This window comes from Argiope bruennichi, chromosome 6 (genome assembly GCF_947563725.1).
Source record: "Argiope bruennichi chromosome 6, qqArgBrue1.1, whole genome shotgun sequence".
NCBI classification, from domain to species: domain Eukaryota; kingdom Metazoa; phylum Arthropoda; class Arachnida; order Araneae; family Araneidae; genus Argiope; species Argiope bruennichi.
Genome location: NC_079156.1, coordinates 38,903,030 through 38,928,896, shown reverse-complemented (window position 1 = coordinate 38,928,896; position 25,867 = coordinate 38,903,030). Strand labels below are relative to the sequence as shown.

The following is a 25,867-nucleotide window of genomic DNA, read 5'->3' as shown; positions in this document are numbered from 1 at the left end:
ACACATTTTACGAACACATACTTATTTCTATATTTATACCTATATCTATGTGCATTCCTATCAAGCCGTGATATATTTAAATATAAATATATGTATTCTCAACAATATTTATTCGAATTGTCAAAAGTATTCTTTCGGTAAAAGAAAGTATATTATATAAATTCCTCCGAAACTAAAAAAAGAAAAAAGATAATATTTGCGTTTATATGTCTTAGAAATGTAAGTAAAAATTAATTAATATATTCTCATAAAATACGGCAATAATTTTCTCGAAGAAAATTAACAAAAAGTCTTCTCAGAGAGGTCAAAATGACCTTTTGGTAAACCTAATGTTAATCCAATCAGGCAAAAAGACGATGCTAAAAGCACGTATTATCTTTTCTTCAAACATATTACAAAGCACAAAACATTGGTATGTGAAAATCAAAGGGAACGAATTTCTTTTTTATTCATCGCTCTTTCTGCATTCTGAATGAAATAACAATAATTCAAACTACCAGCAATTTACAATCAATTTTTTTAAAGAAAAAAACTTTAAAAAGTTTTATTTATTTCTATCCGGAATTAGACATTTAAGCCCGAGGGTAAAAAATCGTCTGACACCACATTTACATTGGAAAAACATAAAACAAAACGGTTCTGGGTGAACAGCAATAAATGAATCGAAATATAAAAAGATATCTTTAGGGAATGAACCTAAAGGAAGTAGCGGGTGTTATTTTTCAAAACACCGAAATTGGTTTTCAAACGATAAAAAAGAAAACTTCATTTTTTATAAGCGTAAAAAAGACGGAAATTACGAAATGTTTCAACCCAGTTTGAAAGGTGTATTCGTGTTTTTTAATACGCAAGTTTACTTCTTTTTATCCTATAAAAATGAATAAGTACTTTTTTTTGTAGAAAAAAAAACATACTCAACTTACGGGATAAATGATAGAACAAAAGGAAGGGAAATAGTTTTCTTAGGGATAAACATTTTGGAATGAAAAAAAAGGGAGCAAAAAAGGAATTAAAAATATTTAATGACACAAAGGAATTCTTTTACATACATATCAAATAAATTTTCTATCGAATAAGTTCGATTTAATTTTAAATATTATTATTCATTTATGAAAAGAAGATGTACTCTTGTATATAATCTCCTAAATAACGGAAGTACAAATATCATTTAATGATTTTCAGGTTTTATAGATAATTTTTTTTTCAATTTTAACCTAATATTTGTTCACTATATTTATAAAATGTATTTGTGTTTAAAATCCAAAAGGTATCCAACGCATTTGTAGAATTTGGCACACAAATAGCTTTTATGGTGATTTGATGTATTTGGAAATATGAATTTTAAAATTTCACATAGATAATTTTTAATACCCTATTTTGTGTTGTTTTGAGTGATTTTTTATCACTTGTATTTTCTAGTAATATCGCTTCTGATAATCGCAAGGGGAAAAAAAATCCTACTCTTAGTGGTTACTTATTTCTGATGGAATTAATTTCAAGACACACATTAAATTTTAAGACAATTTTTCCACTATAATTTGATTGCTCAAAATACTTTTAGAAATAAGATTTAGATATTCCAGTTTTATCACTTTAATAAAAAAAAACTATTTTAATAATAAAAATATTTATCTGCAATTTAAAATACGATTGATTGGAATACCGTTTTTATTGCGTTTTAATTAGTTGTTTTACGGATGAAATCAAAAATATTTTCCTCAGATCTGCAATAGAAAAAGATGAAAGAAACTCCTTTGCTCGACTGTTATTAGTATGCAGGAACTTTTAACAGGCGCTCCACTTTTAATAAAAAATCATATTAAGAATGCTCCTTTTAAACATGTTATTGAAGAATAACGGGCGATTTCACAAAATGACTTGAGAAGAGGTCTTCATTACAGGACGACATTAAATTCTAGATATGTTTTTGAAATTTTACATCGTGCATTCTGGGCAGTAAATAATTGGAATAAAATTTATACACATAAAACTTTAATGCACGTGGCGAAGAAATCGCTCTTATTACTCATTATCGAATGGCAGCAGTCAAATATAAATAAATCTCCATGCAAATGATTCAGACTACTTCACTGAATGTTTTCACAGCTGTATTTAATTCAACGCTATGTTTAGATAGTTTATAGAAAGTTAAATATTGTTACGGATCACCAGGTTCGCTTGCAGTGGGTGTATGGTGTGAGAACAACCAGCAGGCCTCAGAAGAAAACAAGAACGACGTTTATTTAACACAACGACGACAAGTATTTACAGCCGAGACGAAAACAGGACAGCAGACGAACAGCAGACAGTAGCCTACAAGTAGTAATCGACCACGGCACACAAAGTGGCCAGACAGAATCCAGTAGGAGAGGGGATCCTCGGAGCTTTCTCTATGGTCTCTCCAAACGGCTGAAGTTCTCATTGTCTCCTCGCTTTAGCTTTATACAACTGCCGACTTACAACTAAATGGCTGGCTACTCCACACACGACATGACGCTGCTTCCACAGTAGAAAACAGGATTCGGCACACAGTTCATTTCAGCAATAGCTTGGGCTCCAAACAACGTTGGCACTCCGCTATCCTCTCGAAGACTCGTTACTTGTCTACGACTACGATTCCAATTCCGATCTGATTCATTGCAGCTTGGGACTACCGTCCTTTTATAGTTCCCGGAAGGAGGGCCTAGAACCTTCTGGGCTAATCAGGTATATCTCGGTTCCTATTGGATGGATCGTTAACGTAGTGAGACATCTAGGGATGTGATTGGAGTCTCTGGCGTAGATCGGAGAATGCGCGGTCGCCCATTTGTGCAGGTGAGAGCAGAGGCTCTTATAAAAAGGCAGTTCAATTGATGTGGCATTGCATGTGGAGACAGGATAGAGACTGTACTGTCACATACTGTAAGACACTCCGAAGACTATGCAGGTACATCAAGAACTAAAGACTGGAGGGTGTGGTTCTGCTCCATGATAACGCACATCCACACGTCTCCAGGGTCACACAGGCAGAACTGGCGAAGTTCAAGTTGGAACTCCCTCGACCAGCCACCCTGTAACCGGGACTTATCACCCTACGATTTTCATGTGTTTGGCCCCCTGAAAAAACATCTGGAAGGGAAGCACTTCAACTCGGACGGCGAACTCAAGGACGCTGTGAAGGACTGGATCTCGTCACAACCATAGGAATTCTGGTAACAAGGAATCTTTCGGCTCGTTAATCAATGGGATCGTTGTGCTCAGGCCTATGGTGTATACTTTGAATAAAGTCTTCATTTATACCTACAGTGTCGTTTCGTACCTTTTCTTTGAACACTCCTTGTAGAATTACTCTTTTTCACAAAAAGTTTCTCCAACATGTGATTAAAAATCAATAAATTATTTTGCACGATTTGCGCTCATTACTTATAAAGTAATATTGCCATATTAATCTAGTAAGCTTTTATTCTCTTTGAAACATCGTAAACGAATTATCAATACCTCCAAGAGATTCAGCACCGAGCGCATTTGATGTATATCGATGGTAACGTTCATTTCTTACAACATTTACACACTTCGAGACTTAAACGTATAAAATGACAAAGCAATCCTGATAACACAGCAAAATATGATAAATAATTCATGGGGATGGCGTTTGATAAGGAAAATGACGAAGAATGTATTTGGTGCTCCATCTATTATTCAGCTGCAAAGAGGAGGTCCTAAATATAATAAGCATATTTCATACTGAAGAAAAGATAGTAGGTTTAAGTCCCTTTAGATTTCAAACTAAGACCTATGTTGGAAAATTTAAGCAAGAAATCTGCTTATTCGGAGTAATTCATGATGAAATGGGGTTGGTTTTCAACCACATAAGAATATTTCTTAATGAAGTTCAGTTGATATTTTTATATATCTATTTATATCAATATAATGAAATAACTGAATGTAGTAAATATGTTTAAATGGATAAAAATGAAGCTAAGCTTAGATAACGATTAATGCATTATATATTATCATTCTAAAAAGTAGAACTATTAAAATTGAAACATTTCTCTTCGTTAAAAAGGATTTCGTGTTTTGTTCTGGAAGTTTTGAAGCATGTTTTTGAAAAGAAAAACACTCAGCTTAATGTAAGAATTCTGAAAATTGCTTGGTATTTAGAATGCCTTACCATTACGAATGCTACATTCTGAAAAGAGAATATGAAAAAAGAGAATTGCACGACTTTCCAGTTGTGGCATAGAGTACAATTAATCTTCCATTCATGCCGATAGATGGCAGACTTTAGGGAAGCAAACTCAAAGGGCTTTTAAGTCACCTAAGGGAGCAGAGAGAGTTTGTGACTTAAAGGAGGAGGAGAGTTTCTGTTTGGCGAGCATAGTGTGTGTGCTGTGTGCGGTAGATGGCAAGCTTCGATCCTCACGAAGGAGAATATAACTGTTGAAATGATCAACTTATTAACTGACTGAAAGTATTGGCTATTTTAGACGATCTTGCCAAATATAGAAAATCTACTTAAAATCGGAATCTTCATTTTTGTTGGAATCTTAAACACTACAGAGTGATTACCCAAAGAGAAATTAGAATAAATATGGAGAGTAGAGAATGTTTTATTCAAGAGATAGTTAACATTGAAGAATATTCCCCATAATATAGACACTTGCAGAAAGTGTAGTCGGGTTACTGGACCTCAATTAATACAATCATATTCTTTTTGGAAGCTTGAATATGTGGATTAACTGACTTAGATGTTAGCTGACATCTGTTGAAATATGTTATGTCCGAATTTTTTGAATGCATATCAGATCTGGCAGCTACTGTTCTTTAAAGTATGGCTCCAGAAGAATCAGGTCAAGAGGACATTCATTCGTCTTTTTCAGTCATGATATTCGTCAAAATTAAAATATCTTGCGTGAACAACAGAGATTTCGGAAGGATGTGGCCAATAGAGTAGTCATGCATGCATCCATTCCAATCATTGTGTTTGACAACACTAAAATGTGACGCTTGTCTTACAGTAGTTTCAGAAGGATTCCTGTAGCTTCTATCCATTTCAGTTATGATGATTGTCAGAACTAAAATGTGATATTTAATGTCGTTTTAATTGCCCATTGTCCGTTTTAATTGTAATTTAATTAATGCAAAATATTTTTTGAATTGCAAAAATTAGGGAAAAGTTTGCATAACTGTTAAGTTAATACCATGAAAAAACTTTTTTTTAAAATTTTTTAAAAGGGTAACATTTTTCTGCAATAATATTTTCGGAAGTTACCGCTGAAAAATATGAGAACTCAGCTTAATTTTTGATTTTTTTTTTAAATTTCAGAAGAAAATGCCCCATTGATACACATTCCCACTCTGCAGGGGTAATATATATATATATATATATATATATATATATATATATATACTTGCAAAATTTCAAAGCTTTATGCCAAACGGTCTGTCTTGTATTACGCTAACACACACACACACGCAAATTCATGTTTATCATTTGTAGAGATTATTAAAATAAGACTGGAAATTAGCTGCCTTTGGCGACCAGCTGGTTCATTTGATTAATGGTCGCTAAAAGTTTGTTATTTTATGCAAGTAGGTCTTAATAGCTTCTCCAACAAAATATTTTCAAAAACTTCAAATTGATAAATATATAATTTATAATGTTTTATAATCCTTATTCCATTCGGTTCATTTTATTATGCATTTCTTTTATTTTCTGTCAGTTTCTTTGAATTTCTTAAAAAAAATGAATATGTTGGCTTTTAATTTCAAAATGCACACAAATATAAATCTCTTTCGATAATTCTGTATTTTCAAATGCATTATTTTTATTGTTATGAGTCAATGAAAATATCTAGTATCTATCTGTATTAAATACGTGACATTTTTTTGATCTTGCGTTTTAAAATTTCTCAAAAAATCCAATAAAAACATGCACAAGTTTTCATCTTCATTCTAATCAATTTATTTAATTAGCGGCATATAAAATTTAACATTTTGAAGATGTAATTGAATACTATTGCATGATGTAAGATAGTTGAGCAAAATGCAATACATATACTTATTTGTATGAATTACATAACATCCTTAATAATACAATACTGGTATAATAATTCAAATTTTTTTTAAAGGATGTCCCAAAATTAACGCCACTATTTGTGCAGTAAAATGTTGGCAACCCTATTCAAAAAACCATTTGACACCTGATAGTTTAGGGTTAATAAAAAAGGAGCGTTACATGTTAGAACAACGCAATCTTGTTAACGCAAGATTTGAATTAAATAATAAACACAGTTTTTTTAACTTAAATTGTTTTATTTTTATTGCATCAAAAAATACGCAGGATAGATTTATGTGTGGAGAGCAAATGACTACGGTTTTGCTAGTACATACGCAATCTTTTGGCGAAATTTTACATCGCCAATTTACAAAAATGTGGCTAAATTTTGTTGATGCAACGTTGAATTTCTTCCTTCAGTGCACGCGTGCTTATATGCTTGTTTACACAGATCTTTGACATCAAATAACCCCATAAAAAGAAATCCAATGGTGTTAAATCGCACGATCTAGAGGGCCGATTCTCAAATTTTCGAATTGTGGCCACGAGACTTTTATTATTTTTGAAACATTGTTAAAGAATGAAAACACGTTGTTCTATCATGTAATACTCTATTTTTACTAACCCTAAACTATCAGATGTAAAATGGACTTTTTAATGGGGTTGCCAACACTTTACTGCATGAATGTTGGCAAATTCGAATCTTACGTTGATTTTGAAACACCCTTTATATGTTATAAATTTTTAACAAAGTTTTTTTTAATTAGAATAAACAACTTTGAGACTTGATTAAAATTGTTTTTTTCAAAATGTTTATTTTAACACGGGAATTCAATTGCCTCATTTCAATAAAAATCGATAATCAGCATTCGTAATTATAGTGTTAAATTGATACAACTAAGAAAGTTAGTATTTCACCTCGAATAACAAATTATAAAACATCTTACGTGGCAAAATTATCTCCTTTTTCTTGTAACACTTAGGAAATATAGTTCAGCTACCCTATTTATCTTAAACAGAGAAAAAAAAGTGTTACAAAACATAAAAACAAAAAACATTCTTGAAAAAGTGGAGTGTTCTTAAGGGAGTGCAATTAAGTGAAAAAGGAATAAAAGAAGATTCATAAAAACGAATCGTTAGACAATAAAAACTGGAGGAAGTTGAGGGCATTATTTTTCAAAACACTGGGATTATTTTCAAATCGTTTGAAAATTTCCCCTTTTCTTCAACGCGGAAGTAAACGAGCGGAAATTAGAAATATTTGAGCATAGTTTTTTTTAAAAGTTAGTTCACGTTTTCTTGTTCCCAGAAGTAAGAAAATAATATTTTTTCTTTTTGAAATAGAAAAAAAAATCTTATTTCTTTTGGAATAAGGGAAAAATCTTTAAGAACTATGTACTCGAAATTACATTAATAAAGGTAAATATTTTGGAATAGTTAAAAAAAAATAAACAAGACTAATGAAATTTTGAGACATTGTTCCCATAAAAGAACTTTTAAAAGTTAAATAAACGAAAGAAAAAAAAATAATTTTATTGTATCCTAAAAGTTATTAAAATAAAATTATTTTTACATTATAATTATGTGTATTGAGAATTTTCATTATGTTTTTCTTCATTACTTACTTTATCATTCTTTATTTAATCCAGTATCTTTTCTACCGGAATAAATTTCTACTTAAACGAATTAAATAATTTGATAGAATAAGAATGAAACAAATCCAGTGTAAGTGCTTAAATATAGTTGTACATTATATGGTATTTATTGGTTAAAGGTGCAATGAAACTGAACGTAATTAATTCTGGAACCTCTTTTAAATATCGGCGGCATCTTTTACCCACGGTTAACAAACTCACCTCTTTATTTTACGAATTTATCATACAGAAGTATCGTTAGCGTTAGCCCATTTTCTGTTTAATGACTATTACTGAAAATGGTCGCAAGAAGCACGTTTCCTTTAATCAGTAAATATTCATTTTTTATATATATGTAAGCTACTACTTACATTACTGTTTTTTCATAAATTAAATCGAATCGAAAATGAATTATTTTTTTCATGGATTGGTCAGATCTTTCGACCTTCCCCAAATATTTTCAAGCCGAAAATGATTGTAAGATAAATTAAACCAGGATAATGAGTTAAAATATGCTCTACTGTAAAATCCACATCACATGAGTTCATTGTTGAAATTAGATTTTGAAATAACAATACATGGTGAAAAGACGATGCTTTTGAGGAAAGGTAGTAAGAGTTGAGATCTTTCATCCACCCACCCAAAATTCTTTCAAGTTAAAAATGATTATAAGAGAAGTTAAACCAGAATATTGGGTTAAAATATGTTCATCTGTAAAATTCACATCACGTGAAGTACACGCACAAATCAGGTCTTTAAATAACAATTCAACATGATATGACGATGCTTTTGAGAAAGAGTAGCAAAAGTTGATAGGATCTTTCGTCACCCCTCCCCGTCCCACAACAATCCTTTCAAGTCGAAAATGATTCCAAACTAGAAACTAAATCAGGATATCGGGCTAAAATATCTAAAATATTTCAGCTGTAAAATACACATCACGTGATGTGCATGCATGGATCAGATCTTGGAATGAATAACAATTCAGGATGAAAAGACGATCCCATCGTCCCTCCATCCCATCCCAAACCCTTTCAAATCGAAAATGATTGTAAGAGAGAAATTGAACCAGGATATTCGATTAAAATATGCTTAAGGGTATAAGGCCTCATGAAATGAGGTACACGAAGAAATCTGGTCTTGAAGCATTTATTTATTTATTACAAATGCCAAGAAGATTGGTTATGACGCCATTAGATCTCTAGCCTTCCAATATTTCTGAAATTTACAGTTTAAAATCACAAGTGCAGAGCACGAATCAAGATGAGTAGCATCAAAAATGTGATGTTGTCTGCACAAAGGATATAAGGGAGAGTAAAAAAACCCAAGCAAATACAAGCATGCGGTCAAACAGTCATGGCTTGTAGTAAGGCGGAAAAGTGCCACAGCTGCACTTCTAAGAGAATCTGGTATCGACTGTGTATCCTCAAGCAGGGCTGTGTATCCTCATGGCTTACCGGTAGAGTCGCATAGTGCTCTCTGCTTTATCCTGGCGGCATATCTTCTTTTTATCAGGAATATGACTGAATGAAATGAGATGCTTTTCATAGGTGTCTGAAGGACTCTTGGCCAAAATATCGGAAGCCTCGTTCCCAGGAAACCCACACTGAGCTGGGTTCCAATGAAAAGAAACAGAAATTGACGTTGAGAGCTCTCTGCATTCCAGTATATGGGTATTATCTGTGTGTTGTCTATTTGAAAGGGATTGAAGAGCAGACAGGGAGTCTGATAAAATAACCACTCTGTAGAATGACGAGGGGCGGATAGCCAGGTCTTGAAGTAACAAGAGGTGAAATGTCAAATTAGAGAACGATTTAATGTAACATATTTCTCTAGAACTGATTAAACTGACCACATATAATTAAAGTTCTTACTTTGGTTACGAGCCATATTGTTATTAATCGTTCCCTAGTTTGTTGTTTCGAACCTAGTTGTTACAAGTCATGTATACCGATGTATTTTGATATTGTTTATCTTCAACTTGACGAGTACTGAATCACTGGAAATTGCAGTTAAGATATTGTTACAAACCTGTAACTTTGCTTCCCAGTACGACTAGTGTCATCGTGAGAAAGACAGGATGTACGATCTGTCCTGTGCGAGCTGAGCGTCAATGAATTCAGAGCTTGGCGATTAACTTGGCGACCGTTTGGCGACTTGGCGATGAACCTGGCGACTTTGGCGACAAAATTGTTTATACTGGAAAGTTCGAGAAGTTTCACCATCCATCCAGTAGGAACCGAGATACACCCAGAGACGTTCTGATTGGTCTGAAGATTCTAGCCCCGCCTCCCGGAACTATAAAAGACGGGCACTCTGAAGCTGCGAAGAAGAGTGGTGTAAGTGAAGTCTTGTGAGAAGTAGCGAGTCGGCAGCTAAGAAGTTCAGCCGTTGGAGAGACGGTAGGACGAAGCTCCCAGGAACCCCTCTCCTGCTGGATTCTGTCTATCCGCTTAGTGTGCTGCTGTCTACTGAAGTGTGCTACTGTCGTCTACTGTGTTCGTCTCTGCTGCACATAGTTGTCGTCTTTGTGCTGTCCTGTCTTCGTGTAAATAAACGCAGTTGTTTTTTTTTCTACTACCGCCTGCTGATTGAGCTTTCTCCACACCATATAACCCCCACTATCCAAACAAACCCGGAAATTTCGTAACAATATTTTGACAATTCTAAATGTAGGGTAATCACAAGATGTTATTCATTAAGATGAGTTGATATACCCCAGTAGCACACATATTGAACAATATTATATAATATTGTTGAATATTGTATAATATCGTACAATATTGAGCAACAAGCTATGTTGATGGAGATGGAACCATTTGAATAAACTCAACAATCCAGAAGGACAACAAACATCTTTATGATAAATCTCCGACTGGAAACTGGAATCTCAGATTTGAATAAGTTAATGCAAAATATTGCCTAACTCAGCCAGCATTATGAAAGTAAAATTCTTTGGATTCAAGCCAGACATTCAAATCAGTCATTTACAAGATTTTATAAAGGCTCATTCGGAAAATGAGCCAAAGCATGGAGGATTTACAATTCAAATGCTTCACACGTATCATCCTGGATAACATAACTGTCAAGTAGCAAACTAGCAACAGATGCAAAATTGAAACGAAGCTTTCTCTATCTAAATCAACAAGCGCTGGCCGGATTCCATATTCTCTTTATAATTTTTCATGTCTGTTTTTATGATGAGTATCTCGAACTCTGCTTTCAACGGTTCACATGTAAACTGCGAAGAATGGCTCAACGAAATGCTCAGTTTTATTTAAGTTTTCTCTGTCTCTTGAGTAAAGTAAAACCATTAAGATCATAAATCTATTGCAAGCCATCATTTATCAGCAAAAGGAATGACCATTTTAATAATTTACCTCGATTCGATTTTACTGTAATTCGTGACTAAAAATATTGTATTTTATTTCATCAAACAGTCTGCATCTTAACCCTCTGATTGCATAATTTTTTTAATTCCCAATTTAGATGCGATGTATACAAATAAGTTCAAATATTTTTCAAACAAAGTGAACCGATACTGTATGTTACACGATAATAGTATAATATAATAAAAATCTGCAATTTTAAAAATAAACACTTAAAACTGCGAAATACGCGGGATGCAATAGAAAATGGACTGATTGCCAACCTGCGAATCGCGAGAGAAGCAACTGGAGAGTTAAGAAGGCTACTTAGAAATATGGATATATATATAGCTTGCCACCTTTCGCGACCCGTTTATTTGCTCGGAATATTGAGTTTTCTGGATCTAAGAGTTTTAATTTGGAATGCGTTTATTAAAAATTTTGCATTGGCATCTGATAAGACCGAGAAAAAGAAATTAAATGGCATCAGAAAAGAAATTAAACGACAAATTACTGCAGGCGAAAATTTAAAATCCACACATTGCGATATAAAAATGAAAGAGAAAATCTTACTTCGGACTTGTCTAAAGATATCGATCTTTTAACTTAATGCTTAACATTGACAAAAAAGATAGATGAAAAAATATAATTATTTTGAACAAGCCACTGGATTCATGGCATTTAAAATCACTGTCATCAAGCGATTTAATAAAAGAAAATTACGTGAAATTTAATATAAGGAATTTTATTAAGCAATAATATGAATATATTTACTTATTTTGCACTTAAGTTAAATTAAAATTAAAACTCAACTTTAGTTTAGGAAAACTAAATTTTACTAAAAATTCAGTCAACTGAAATTTTTTAAAAAAAAGTTAATTCTGATATGAATTATTAAAATGATACACAGATTCGGCGTACATATATTTTTAATAACAAAACAAAGTAGAAAAATCTCAATTTTGTGTTAAGAAAGCTTTTTGAAATAATTTTTTTTAATTATTTAAAAAATGTATTTAGTTTAAATAAGAATTTTTAAAGGTATATGAACAGCTTTAATGTAATTAGCAGACATACAATTTTAATAACACTAAATTGATAATTTGAAAAGCTTAACCAATTACCCAATCCCTTTACGTGACTAGGTTCGGAAATTTTTTTTGAAAATCGTTCAAAAATAGTTATTTTTTTGTATATTTATATAAATAATATTGAAAAAACATCTATGAAACTAAAGTTCAGTGGCAAACTAGCAGTTCAGTGGCAAAAGTATTTTAAAAGTTGGAAGAAAGGGTGTTCATTGGATAAAAATAAGTATAAAGCAACTATCCTCTAATTTAAAAGTTTATCAAATGATTTACTTAAAATGTTGCAATATTTGTATATATTGCCTAGTTCCTGAACTAAAAAACAAGCTGTTTTTCGGTCCATTATGTAAATATTGAAGTTCGACTAATAAATAACACTCAAGTTTCAATTGTTTTCACATTATGAAACACTAAAACCATTATAAAATATTTCTAAATGAATAGATTACTGATAATCTAATTCAGAAACTACAGAATATTTTAAGAAATCATTATACCAAATTCAAACAGAAAAATGCACATTAGATTTTAATTTATAAATTTTTTCGTAAGAAAATTCTATCAAAGATTAAAATTTGAAAAAATGTCACCTAAAGACATAAAACAGCATTAAAACATGTGGAAATGTAAATATAAAAATCAACGTAACTTCTTAAAAATATACTTAGAAAAAAATTCTAACAGTTTTATGAAGAAAATTGTTGAAATATTAAGAATATCGAATTTAAAAAGATTCTAATTTCGGAACATTAAAAAAATTGAATAAAAAAAACAATTCATAATTTCGGGGAAAAAAATCAGCTTTTCAGCGTAGTCAGTTACTTTATGAAATTCGGAAACATCCTTATACGGTATAATAATACGTCACATATAACCATTGCATTAAAATATATGCCAGTCCAGGCAAATTTCATGCACGCAGAATGCAAATTGCGGGAAAGGTAGATTAATTGAAAGGCAGTGAACCGTCAATCATTCTTTGCCAAGATAGCTGCTTCGCTGACTTAGATCGCATGTATCAATCACTATATGTTGGCCAAGTGCAAATTTTGGTATCTCTGTTTACATAATCTATACTAATAATAAATGAGTGTGTGTGAGTGTATCTGTGCGTTGGTGCTCTACAGACCAGACCATTTGACCTACAGGTACCAATTTCGTTCAGATACTTTTTGGGAAAAAAAAGGAATGAATATTAAACGATTTTTTTTGAAAATTTAATTAAAAATTAAACTTGTTTTTTAAAATTATTTTTTTGTCTATCGAAAACATTATGACGTTTGTAAATGACGGCTATGAAATGTTTGTCCAATTTATCAAAAACAATTTCTAACAGAATTTTAAGCCTATAAGAAATATTTCAATAGACGTTAAATTAAATACACTTCGAAAATAATTAGCAGTACCAAAAGAACTAAACGAAATTTCTACGCGATTTCAATGAAATATATTTTAAAATAATTAGCAGTAGCAATAAATACTCGTTTTCCTTCGTCTTCTTTGAAAAACAGTTTTTTTTCATGGAAAATATTTATGAAATCTTATTATAATTTCAATAACTCTTTCTATACTTTTTCCAATTTCCATGATGTAGAGTGCCAAATAATCATTTAAATGGATAATTTTAATATAGATGTGAAAGTACACAATTAAAACTTAAGAGAATTTTAAACTATATAAAAATAATATTTCTTAGGTAATAAATTAGGCAATAAACAGATGGATTTGATTGAGTTACTTTACGTCCAATTTTAAAACAACGCAGGTCAGATTATTTCAAATTTCGAACCGTTGCCAGACGACGAGGACGACTCAAAGCCAGCCCCATTTTCTGCGCAATAAAATAACCAGTATCTTAAGATAATTTTTAATAATCGCACTTCTCGTCGATCGATTTTATCTGAAATTTGACGCTGATTTAAAATTTTTGCTAAAAACTCGCACTGTTAAAATGTATGCGTCTTATTACGTTTAGGAGTAATCGTATTTACATGTCCAATAACAGACACAACCACAGAGAATTAACTGTTTAAAGGATATGATACTAAGTTTGATACAAATGTATAACTTTCTTCGTAAAATATTATGACAAGATTCATGTATATAATTTGATGTGATTTTGAGTTATCAGATTCATAAGCAGAGTAGTGAATAGACAAATCTTGTCCCAAAATTTGACAGAAATATGAAATTTTTGTGAAGATTCCAGATTGTGGTGAAAGCTTATAAGCCAGTTAACAACTACGCTACCCGAGCAATTGCTTTTGTATCGTGGTCATGTTACTGAACTGCGAACCACAAGGTCCCAAGTTCTATCCTTCACAATCCTCTACATTGGTGACCCGGACGTTCGCAGTCCAATAATATGACCATGATACAAAAGCAATTGCTCGGGTAGCGTAGTTGTTAACTGGTTTATAAGCGTTCCCCACAATATATTTAATTCCAAACTTTTAGATTTTTTTTATACTGGTGAGCTTCCATGTCCGTAGATACATTAACAATCGAAAAAAAATTTGCTTTGGATTCTAGGTGGTAAAAAAGGATAGTGGTTAAAATGGGGAGAATAATTTTTTGTCAGAATATTTTTATATTCCTGTATTTCGCAAATGAGAAAATAAAGAAATAACTATGTACTACTTTCTATCCCCCCACCCCTACCCCCAATAAGATGTATCAAAATACACACAGCATTTAACAAAATGTATCAAAGTAAATAAATACGCATCATTCTTTTTCTATTATTATTATATTTAGAAAACTAGAATAGAAAGTAAAAAAGCATTGTTCTTCTACTATTTTCATTAGAAAATGTAAGATTTATCAAAGTCAAAAAGACAGTAAGAAAAATATGAATATGTATTGTCCTTTTACTATTATAACAGTAACAAAGCATATAAAGGATTTAACAAAGTATACTAGACATTTTAAAACATATACATCGTCCTACTATAACAAAAGCAAAGTATATACAAGGATTTAACAAAGTATATCAGAAATTTGAAAAAAAAGAAAAAAAAGAATACGAATCGTGCTTCTACTGTTATCATTCGCTTTAGCAAAATATACAAAAGATTCAGTAAAGTATACCCAAAAGTAAGAAAGAAATATACATCATTTTTCTATTAATATAATGTTCAGAAAAGCATATAAGGATTTAACCACGTATATAAAAGATTTAACTAAATATATCGGAAACTTAAAAAAAATAAAAAGGATTTTGCACCACTCTTTTAATATTATCATTAGATTTAGGAAAATGTGCATAAAATTTAGCCAGAAATAAAAGAAAGAAATACGCCTTTTTCTTTTAATCAAAATTCAAACAACTACTATAAATTCAATTTTGCATAAAACTTCAAAAATAGTTGACTATACACAAAAGAAAAAAATAAATTAATTTTGATTTCCTTAAAAAGTTTTGATGTCTTAAAACTGAAATTAATTTTTACAGAATTAATTTTCTATTAACGAACAAGTAATATTCCCCAAATTTCCTTATTTTACTTCGATTTCATTAACCGACGAAATTCAGTTTATCCAAGTTAAAATTCTACAATCCATTCTTTACATTCCTTTTCACGCAGCAAACATTTAAAATGGCCGTGTGTTCAAACAAAATATTCAAACATCATACCAAAGAGACAGCTTCCGGGAATGCACGTTCGGGAAAAGCAGATTAATCGAACAAACCAAGGAACATATTCATCTTCCTTTGGTAAATTAGTTTGATCTAGAGTTGAAGCACACGCCGTAAACAAACCGAGTGCTCTAGTACATACCCCAATTAATATCACTGCAACCGAAACGATATATTCGTAAACATGGATTTAAATAAGGATAAAGATGGAAGTTTAAAATATCGATATAAATATAAATTAATCGCCATATTATTGGACACATGTAGTCTCCTGACACAAAAGATGAAAATATCGATGAACTACTTGACACACCAAATGCATTATCCATAATTGTGCTACAAGCATGAAGTGATAAAGATGGATGCAAAAATCGATTGTGAGAGTGGACTGAGGGACTGACTGTGCGAGAGTTTTCATTTATTTCGTGCCTGAAATCGGTCAGCGGTGGTTGACAGCAATGCTATTTGTAACTTTACTTGGATTTGTTTGGAATTCATCATCACTGTCGGTAGGATAAAAGTCAGATTAAATACTAGCATTAGGAAATGGTTAAGTGAATGTATAATCGAAAGGGAGTAAACTGGGTTCAAATACATCTCCAGTTGATGTGAAGTAATTTGTTAAGTGCTGTTATACATTTAGGGGAGTTTATTGAAAATGTTTTCGTTTGTTAATTGAATTTCATGGCTGGTTATTAAATATAAGAAATTATGTGTAATAGCATTTCATTATATAGATTTAAAACTATTTTGAAAATTTTCTTTCAATGAATTTTGGTTTAGGTGAATTAATGTCAAGATATTCAAGGACTTTTTATAAAACGGCAATAACTTAGAAATGGGATATAATTCTGAATCATAATAAGATATTATTAACATACAGAGTGTTCATTAATTATTGTCGGGGTTTCCATACCTCATAACTTTCGAATAAAAAATATTACGCAAAAACCGATTACGTATTCGTAAATTACAACTCAAAGAATTTTATTAATAATATTAAAGTGTAAAGCTTGCACAATTTACACTTTGTAGACATTCAGCTGAAGGCGATTATGTATTCGTAAATTACAACTCAAAGAATTATGTATTCGTAAATTACAACTCAAAGAATTATGTACTCGTAAATTACAACTCAAAGAATTATGTATTCGTAAAGTACAACTCAAAGAATCGCCTTCAGCTGAATGCCTACAAAGTGCAAATTGTGCAAGTTTTACACTTTAATATCATTAATAAAATTCTTTGAGTTGTAATTTACGAATACGTAATCGGTTTTTGCGTAATATTTTTTATTCGAAAGTTATGAGGTACGGAAACTACGACAGTAATTAATGAACACCCTGTATTTTATTATCTCAACCGTCATGCCTGCTTCTGAAAATTATAAACTGAAATTAATAAAATAAATAAAGAAATTAATAATAAAACTGGAGAAAAATTTAAATGAAATCTACGATCGCAAATGATGGTGATGAAAAAGATGGTGATGAAAATTGCCATTTATGCTTTATTCATTAATATTGAATAAAGCATAAAGCAATACCACAGATTTGGTATTAAATAAAATTTAAAGAATATATTAAAAATAAAGAAAGAATTATAGAGAAATGAACTTGCTATCACGAAAAAAATTTTTTTTTTGAATTTAAAGATAATGCATAAATTATTTTTGTAATATATGGCCTTTAAATTCCATGGTTATGTCAAATATATCGCCCGTCTGGCAACAACTGAGCCTATTTTAGCGTTTGATTAAACACTTTATTTAACGCTTATTTTTTAAAAATTTCTTTTACATTTTTTTTTGGTTGAATGGAGTTTTGGGGGGCACATCGAGCCTTCTGCAGAGTATATCTAATAACATTTTACAACTACATTAATTAGCAAAGTGTTGAATTAAGTGCAATTATAAAAACGCTCAATGATGCAGTTCGAAACGTTCAAATAACAATTCGTTTACATTTGACTGTTGTCATATGACAATAAATAAATAAGAGCAATGCGATTTCTGTGCCACATACATTAACGTTATATATATGTAAACATATTTTAGCAGGTGTGTGGCCAAAAAGGAGAAACTTTTGAAATTTTAAAACTTCGGTTTATTTCATTACGGGAGTTATATTATGTACAAAAAGAGATGATGAAACTGACCTCCGTTTACATCGCGATACAAGTGCAAAAGAGACCAAATTTTTTCCCCTCAGTGATTTTACTTTGAATATTCATAAAGATTTCTTTCACTCGTATAGATTTAGGAAAGGGAATTTCAGGTATCTTTAAAAGAATGTTTTAAGAATTAGGGATTTTTATGCCATCTCTCGAAGAGTGAGAAAATATTAAAGTGAGCTGTTTTATAGAGTGCCTGTAGAATTAATTATATAAAAAAAGGGAATTGGATCAGAAAATAAGAGAAAATTTTAGAATGGTTAACACATTGCATACGTCGCTCTGCGCGCTTATCGCCCTCTGAGGGCTCGCACATTTTTGAACTCTCTAGAAGCATTCTTGGAAGCCCGTTGGCGTAGTGGTAGCACTTCGAGCTCCCAAAGCACAGGTCCGAGGTTCTATCTTCGGGCTGGGAAAGGTCGACTCAGCTTTTCATCCCTTCAGTGGGTTGATAAATTGAGGACCAAGCATGCTTGGGGACTGAGGGTTCCACGTTAGGCTGACCACCTAACTGGGACATATGCCTTACACCCCAGGGCCCTCGGCCAAGGAAGCAGATATGGGCACTGTACACTTTGGCCCACATGGGCTGCCATGGCAATGAGCTTAGGTTTTTTATAAGCATGCTTGGCAAGCAATAGGGTGCATATATACACATTTTTAATTTGCATTTGGTGTTATATTTACATATAGCATTCTTAAATATTATTATATATTTTATACATGAATTTATTATATAAGATTTTTTACATTTTAACTATTATTTATTCCATAGACTCGAATAATGCTTTAGAATGTAATATTCGGTAAAGCATATTCCCTTGTGCAATGGTGTCCGGCACGATTTGTAGCAGTATCTTGTTTTAAGACATTAATGACCGCTGACGAGTTTTCTAGTGTTTCGCGTCCCCTCTGTTTCGGACCGCTCACGAATTTCCTCGTGTTGCGTGTTCCGCCTCTTATTGCTTCATAAATAACAAAGTTATAATGATTTTAGAACGTACAAATTTGCCTCAAAACGTGCTGTTCCAGGCGTATGTCTTACAGATTTCTTCGAGTTTTTTCATGTGTTAAATATTTTCCTCTGGTTGGTTATGCATTGATTTAGCCAAAAAAAAAAAAAAAAAAAAAAAAAAAAAAAAAAAAAAAACATGAATAACGAGATATCTCGTGACCCAGCCGCAACGTTTGGCCTTCTAAAAACGAGAAATATCCTGATCTGTATGCAGTGCGGTAAATGGGCTAAATTAATATAAAAATTAGGAAATTAATTAAATTTAATTAGATTTATATATTAAACTATTAATTTAAACCAAATTAATTTCCAAAGCTTTATCTTAATTTAGCCCATAGTAATTTCATTCTCTCATTTCCTGATACAATTCCACTTTTGTTTAATTAATTCAACTGAAGTTGTGCAAAAATTACTGCCCAATCACTTCTACATATTAAATGAAAGTGATCCCTTCGTTGCCCTTGTCAAAGGTCAACACGTGTATTCAGTTGGCGCGTGGTCGGAAATCCTATGTTATATAAGGCTAGTGATCATTTGTTTCGCGCCCTTTTTCTTACTTCTGCTTTTGTTCCGTGTTGCTGCGGACGTGCCTTGTCCGCGCCAGCTTGTAAATAAATTGCTTTCCCGGAATGGATATTAAAATTAATTTAAAAATTTAAAATTTCGAGCCTGCATTCTGCTTCAACCAAAATAAGCTTATAAATATATATATCGATAATAACCTGTCAATTTGATAAGTCGATTTAATCAATTAATATTATTAATTGTTATTATTAACCGGTTTATTACTTTAAATGTAATATACCTTTCAACAAAATATATTTTTTTGCTAAAAACATTCATTTCAAATCTCTCAATTAAAAAGAAAATATTCGAACTACAGCTGATTATACGATCATGGAATATCGCCATTGATTTCCCTAACCCATTAAGCATTCTCTTTAATATTAATGCGGGCTCCAAAGATTCCGAGAGAGTACTTATGTCCACGTCGTATTGGAGGACAGAGGTAAGTCCAATAAGGATATTCATCGGAATGGAAATGACGGAGGACATTAGAGGATATCATAAAAGTATCGGGGATCGCTCACTCACCGGGCGCGAGCAGAACAATGGATGTGATGATGAGAGAACAGACGGTGGCGATGACAAGTAAGGCGATGCAGATTCCTCTCCAGTTCCTCTGCTCCTCCTCCTCCGATGCCAAGTCCTGCGAACAAAAGAGAATCAGCATCAATACGAGATGGAACATGCAAGTTTTATTCTCTGATGTTTCGAATTTGGCAATGTTAAAATAAGCATTCTACTCATAAGAAATCAAGTTGCCTTTTTAATAAAGAAGATATGAAGGTATTTAAATACTTATCGTATTAATAAATTATAATAAATTTGTTTAAAAGAAACAATTTATATTATTAAAATAGCTTACAATTGAATGAACATTAATAATAATACCATAGTAACAAAATCGTTTAGAGCACGTTGCGAAGCACGATCGTAGAATGCACATTGGAATCCTTTGCCATTAAAATAGTAATTACGCTTCAGTTATATTTATAAAAGTTATGTTTGTTAAAATAAACATTCTACTCCTAAAAAATCAGTTTGCCTTTAGAATAAAGCAGTTACAAAGATATTTAAATGAAATGTAATAAAATTGTTTAGAAGAACCAGCAGTTATTATTAAAATGAAATCGTTTGCAAATGAATGAACACTTATAATAATATCATAGTAACAAAATAGTTTGTAGCAAGTTGCGTTAATTAACATCTTTTGCAACTAAAATTATATTAAAGTATTTATAAAAGTTATTCATGTTAAGAGTAATATTCTATTCATAAAAAATCATTTTGCCTTTTAATAAAGTAATTATGAAAGTATTTAAATACATATCGTAATAATTAAATGTAACAACATTGTATAAAAAACAATAAATATTATTAAAACGGTTTGCAATTATTTATAATGATATCATAATAACAAAACCATTTGAAGCATATTGCGATTATTGGAATCCTTTGCAACTGAAGTAGTAATTAAGTTTCTGTTGTATTTAAAAACATATATATATAAGTAAATATTCTACTTATAAAAAATCAAGTTTTCTTGAATTAAAGTAGTTAGAAAGGTATTTATCATAAAAATGAAATATAACAAAATTGTTTAAAAGGGAATATTATTAAAGTCGTTTGCAACTAAATGAACATAATAATGCCTTAATAACAAAATAGTTTGAAGCACGCTGTGATTATTAAAATCAAATCTTTTGCAACTAAAGAAGTAATCAAGCGCCTGTTGTATTTTTAAAATTTATGCATGTTAAAAGTATATAAATTAAAATAAGCATGCTACTCATAAAAAAAATAAAGTTATCTTTTAAGCTTTTAAGAAAGCAATTAGAAAGGTATTTAAATACTTACCGTAATAAAATTATTTAAAAGAAGCAATGAATATTATTAAAATCGTTTGCAATTGAATGAAAATTTATAATACCATAATAAAAATAATCGTTTGAAGTATTTTATGATTATTAAAATCCTTTACAACTAAAGTAGTAATTAAACTTCTGTTATATTTATAACGAAGCAACAAAACTATTTAGAATGAAATACAAATCGTTTTAAATTAAAAGAAGAATAAAATCTTTGTCATGATAATATTAAAATAATTATATTATCAGGAATAAGAAATGGATGTAATAACCACCTATAGCTAAAAAAAGAAAAAGAAATTAAGTGTTTGTCGTAATGACTACAAAAAAAAAGAAAAAGAAAAAGAAAAGAAAAGAAAGAAAAGGAAAAAGAAAAAGAAAAAGAAAAAAAAGCAAAAAAAGAAAGAAAGAAAGAATAAACTAAAAAATGTCAAGCTCGTTTAAAATTTCCAACCAACATTATCAAAATCGTTTGCAGATACAAGAAGAATTAAATATTTGTTGAGTTAATAGAAAAGAAACGAACTTATTTAGAACTATGAAAAAGAAATAAAGAATAACATCCTAGACATAATAATACCATAATAAATAAAATTAGCAAGGATAAACAATGCTTATCAAAATTAATGATTGTAGCAAAAAAATAAAATAGCACTCTTGTCTTAATAATTGTAAATAAAAAAAGGATAAGTTAATGAGCATTAAAATCGTTTGCAATATAAAAATCGATAGAGTCTTTAACATTATTCTTAATGCTAACAAAACTATCTAGAATAAAGTACGAGTGTTTAATTCCAACATTTGCAACTAGAACAGCATTTACTTCTCTCTTGGATTAAAAATATAATAAAATTATCTAGAATAAGTTTAAAATTTGGAAATAATTGCACTTCTGTATTTGGCTACATACTTTATCATTTACGATTAATGATTTGTTAATATTATTATTAGTAAAAATTTGCATTCTAAAAATTCTAGAATAAATTACTACATTGATACTATATACAATTCTAGAATACAATACTACATATTGTTCAAATTATAGAATAAAATACCGCAGTTGTTTATTTCCTGATATCAATACATTGCAATCAAAATCAGCAAAAAAATTAGATGAAAGACTTTGAAGAATTAAACTTCTATTCATGAATCTGGCATTTAAAATCGAACAATCAATAGCCCACTTTAGGGTAGAGTAAGAAAGAGAAGATAAAATATTTGCGTAACTAGAAATTTCTTTTTCGAGTAAGTTATTGAGGAACCGAATCTTCTGCAAGATTAACTAAAACCAATATTTGATTTCCATTATAAAAGGGATTTTCTTAAAAAAAAAAAAAAAAACTCTCAAAATATAGACCTCGCTTTCAGTTTACATAACAAGAAATGACTGGAAATAATATCGGTTTCTTACTTTCTTTTGAAAATGGATTGAACAAACAGTTTCAAAATGGCGGCCGTAGATTCGTTTTAAACTGTTATTACTAATTATTAAAATAATTATTATAACTAATAAATATTAAATATTATGAATACTAAAAGGCATTGAGGTTTTTATTAGAATGATTGGACTTTTTCATGATTAGACTTATTTAGTACGTTTCTTTAATAAAATGAAAGGTAATTCATTATAAATGAATAAAACGAAATTAAGAAATTTTATTTTATTTTAAATATGCTCGAAATCATTCATCGAAGATTTCGATATTTAAAAAAAAGCAGCAAATGCATAAAATTCCATTTATCCATTATTAAAAATCCATTTTAAAATTTTATCAGTTATAAATCAGTTAAATACAGAATGATTTAAAATAGCATCGATAAAACCAAAGGATATTAAGGCATCTTGAAAGAAGCAAAAGGTAACAATTTAAGCGCTATTTAAAGATACCTCAAAATATTGTATTGCTTCTGTTCGAATCTTACTATTGAGTAACAAATAATGCATTTGTGGTACGATGTTGCTAATATTCACCTTGAATTAGGGATTGCAGTTGTTGTTAGCAAAGGTAAGACAGCAGATAAAATATATCCGAACAAAAAAGTACTTCATACGATATATTCGAATAAACACTTAATAAATGAATATATCCGAATAGAGAATTCGTAGATGAATATATCCGAATAGACAAGCACTTAATAGATGGATATATTCGAATAGAGAAACACTTAATGGATGAATATATCCGAACAGAGAAGCATTTAATAGATGAATATATCAGAATAGAGGATTAATAGATGGATATATCCGAATAGAGAATTCATTGATGAATATATCCAAACAGAGAAGCATTTAATCGATGAATATATCCGAATAGAGAAACACTTAATAGATGAATATATACGAATAGAGAAGCAATTAATAGATGAATATATCCGAATCGAGAATTCATAGATGAATATATGTGAATAGAGAAACATTTAATAGATAAATATATCCGAATAGAGAATTCATAGATGAATATATCTGAACAGAGAAGCATTTAATAGATGAATATATCTGAATAGAGAATCATTAAATGGGTGAATATATCTGAATAGATAAGCACTTAATAGATGATTATTTTCGAATAGAGAATTCATAGATCAATATATCCGAATAAAGAAGAACTTATTAGATGACTAAATATATCCGAATAAAAAATTCATAGATTAATATATCTGAATAAAGAATTCATAGATCAATATATCCGAATAGAGAATTTATAGATCAATATATCCGAATACAGAAGCATTTAATATATGAATATATCCGCATAGACAATTCATAGATCAATATATCTGAATAAAGAACTTACATGATGACTAAATCTATCCGAATAAAAAATTCATAGATCAATATATCTGAATAAAGAATTTATATGATGACTAAATATATCCGAATAAAAAATTCATAGATCAATATATCTGAATAAAGAATTTATATGATGACTAAATATATCCGAATAAAAAATTCATAGATCAATATATCTGAATAAAGAATTTATATGATGACTAAATATATCCGAATAAAAAATTCATAGATCAATATATCTGAATAAAGAATTTATATGATGACTAAATATATCCGAATAAAAAATTCATAGATCAATATATCTGAATAAAGAATTTATATGATGACTAAATATATCCGAATAAAAAATTCATAGATCAATATATCTGAATAAAGAATTTATATGATGACTAAATATATCCGAATAAAAAATTCATAGATCAATATATCTGAATAAAGAATTTATATGATGACTAAATATATCCGAATAAAAAATTCATAGATCAATATATCTGAATAAAGAATTTATATGATGACTAAATATATCCGAATAAAAAATTCATAGATCAATATATCTGAATAAAGAATTTATATGATGACTAAATATATCCGAATAAAAAATTCATAGATCAATATATCTGAATAAAGAATTTATATGATGACTAAATATATCCGAATAAAAAATTCATAGATCAATATATCTGAATAAAGAATTTATATGATGACTAAATATATCCGAATAAAAAATTCATAGATCAATATATCTGAATAAAGAATTTATATGATGACTAAATATATCCGAATAAAAAATTCATAGATCAATATATCTGAATAAAGAATTTATATGATGACTAAATATATCCGAATAAAAAATTCATAGATCAATATATCTGAATAAAGAATTTATATGATGACTAAATATATCCGAATAAAAAATTCATAGATCAATATATCTGAATAAAGAATTTATATGATGACTAAATATATCCGAATAAAAAATTCATAGATCAATATATCTGAATAAAGAATTTATATGATGACTAAATATATCCGAATAAAAAATTCATAGATCAATATATCTGAATAAAGAATTTATATGATGACTAAATATATCCGAATAAAAAATTCATAGATCAATATATCTGAATAAAGAATTTATATGATGACTAAATATATCCGAATAAAAAATTCATAGATCAATATATCTGAATAAAGAATTTATATGATGACTAAATATATCCGAATAAAAAATTCATAGATCAATATATCTGAATAAAGAATTTATATGATGACTAAATATATCCGAATAAAAAATTCATAGATCAATATATCTGAATAAAGAATTTATATGATGACTAAATATATCCGAATAAAAAATTCATAGATCAATATATCTGAATAAAGAATTTATATGATGACTAAATATATCCGAATAAAAAATTCATAGATCAATATATCTGAATAAAGAATTTATATGATGACTAAATATATCCGAATAAAAAATTCATAGATCAATATATCTGAATAAAGAATTTATATGATGACTAAATATATCCGAATAAAAAATTCATAGATCAATATATCTGAATAAAGAATTTATATGATGACTAAATATATCCGAATAAAAAATTCATAGATCAATATATCTGAATAAAGAATTTATATGATGACTAAATATATCCGAATAAAAAATTCATAGATCAATATATCT

The 25,867-nt window shown here is 29.8% G+C and overlaps 1 protein-coding gene across 1 annotated transcript in view; it reads right to left on the bottom strand.

The window, feature by feature from the left end:
- Nucleotides 1-25,867, bottom strand: part of LOC129972330 (inactive dipeptidyl peptidase 10-like) — a 475,818-nt gene that overhangs the window by 216,018 nt on the left and 233,933 nt on the right. The window contains exon 2 of the mRNA XM_056086431.1: nucleotides 20,050-20,164. Within this exon, the coding sequence (XP_055942406.1) occupies nucleotides 20,050-20,164 (115 nt within the window). The remainder of the gene's footprint in view (nucleotides 1-20,049; nucleotides 20,165-25,867) is intronic.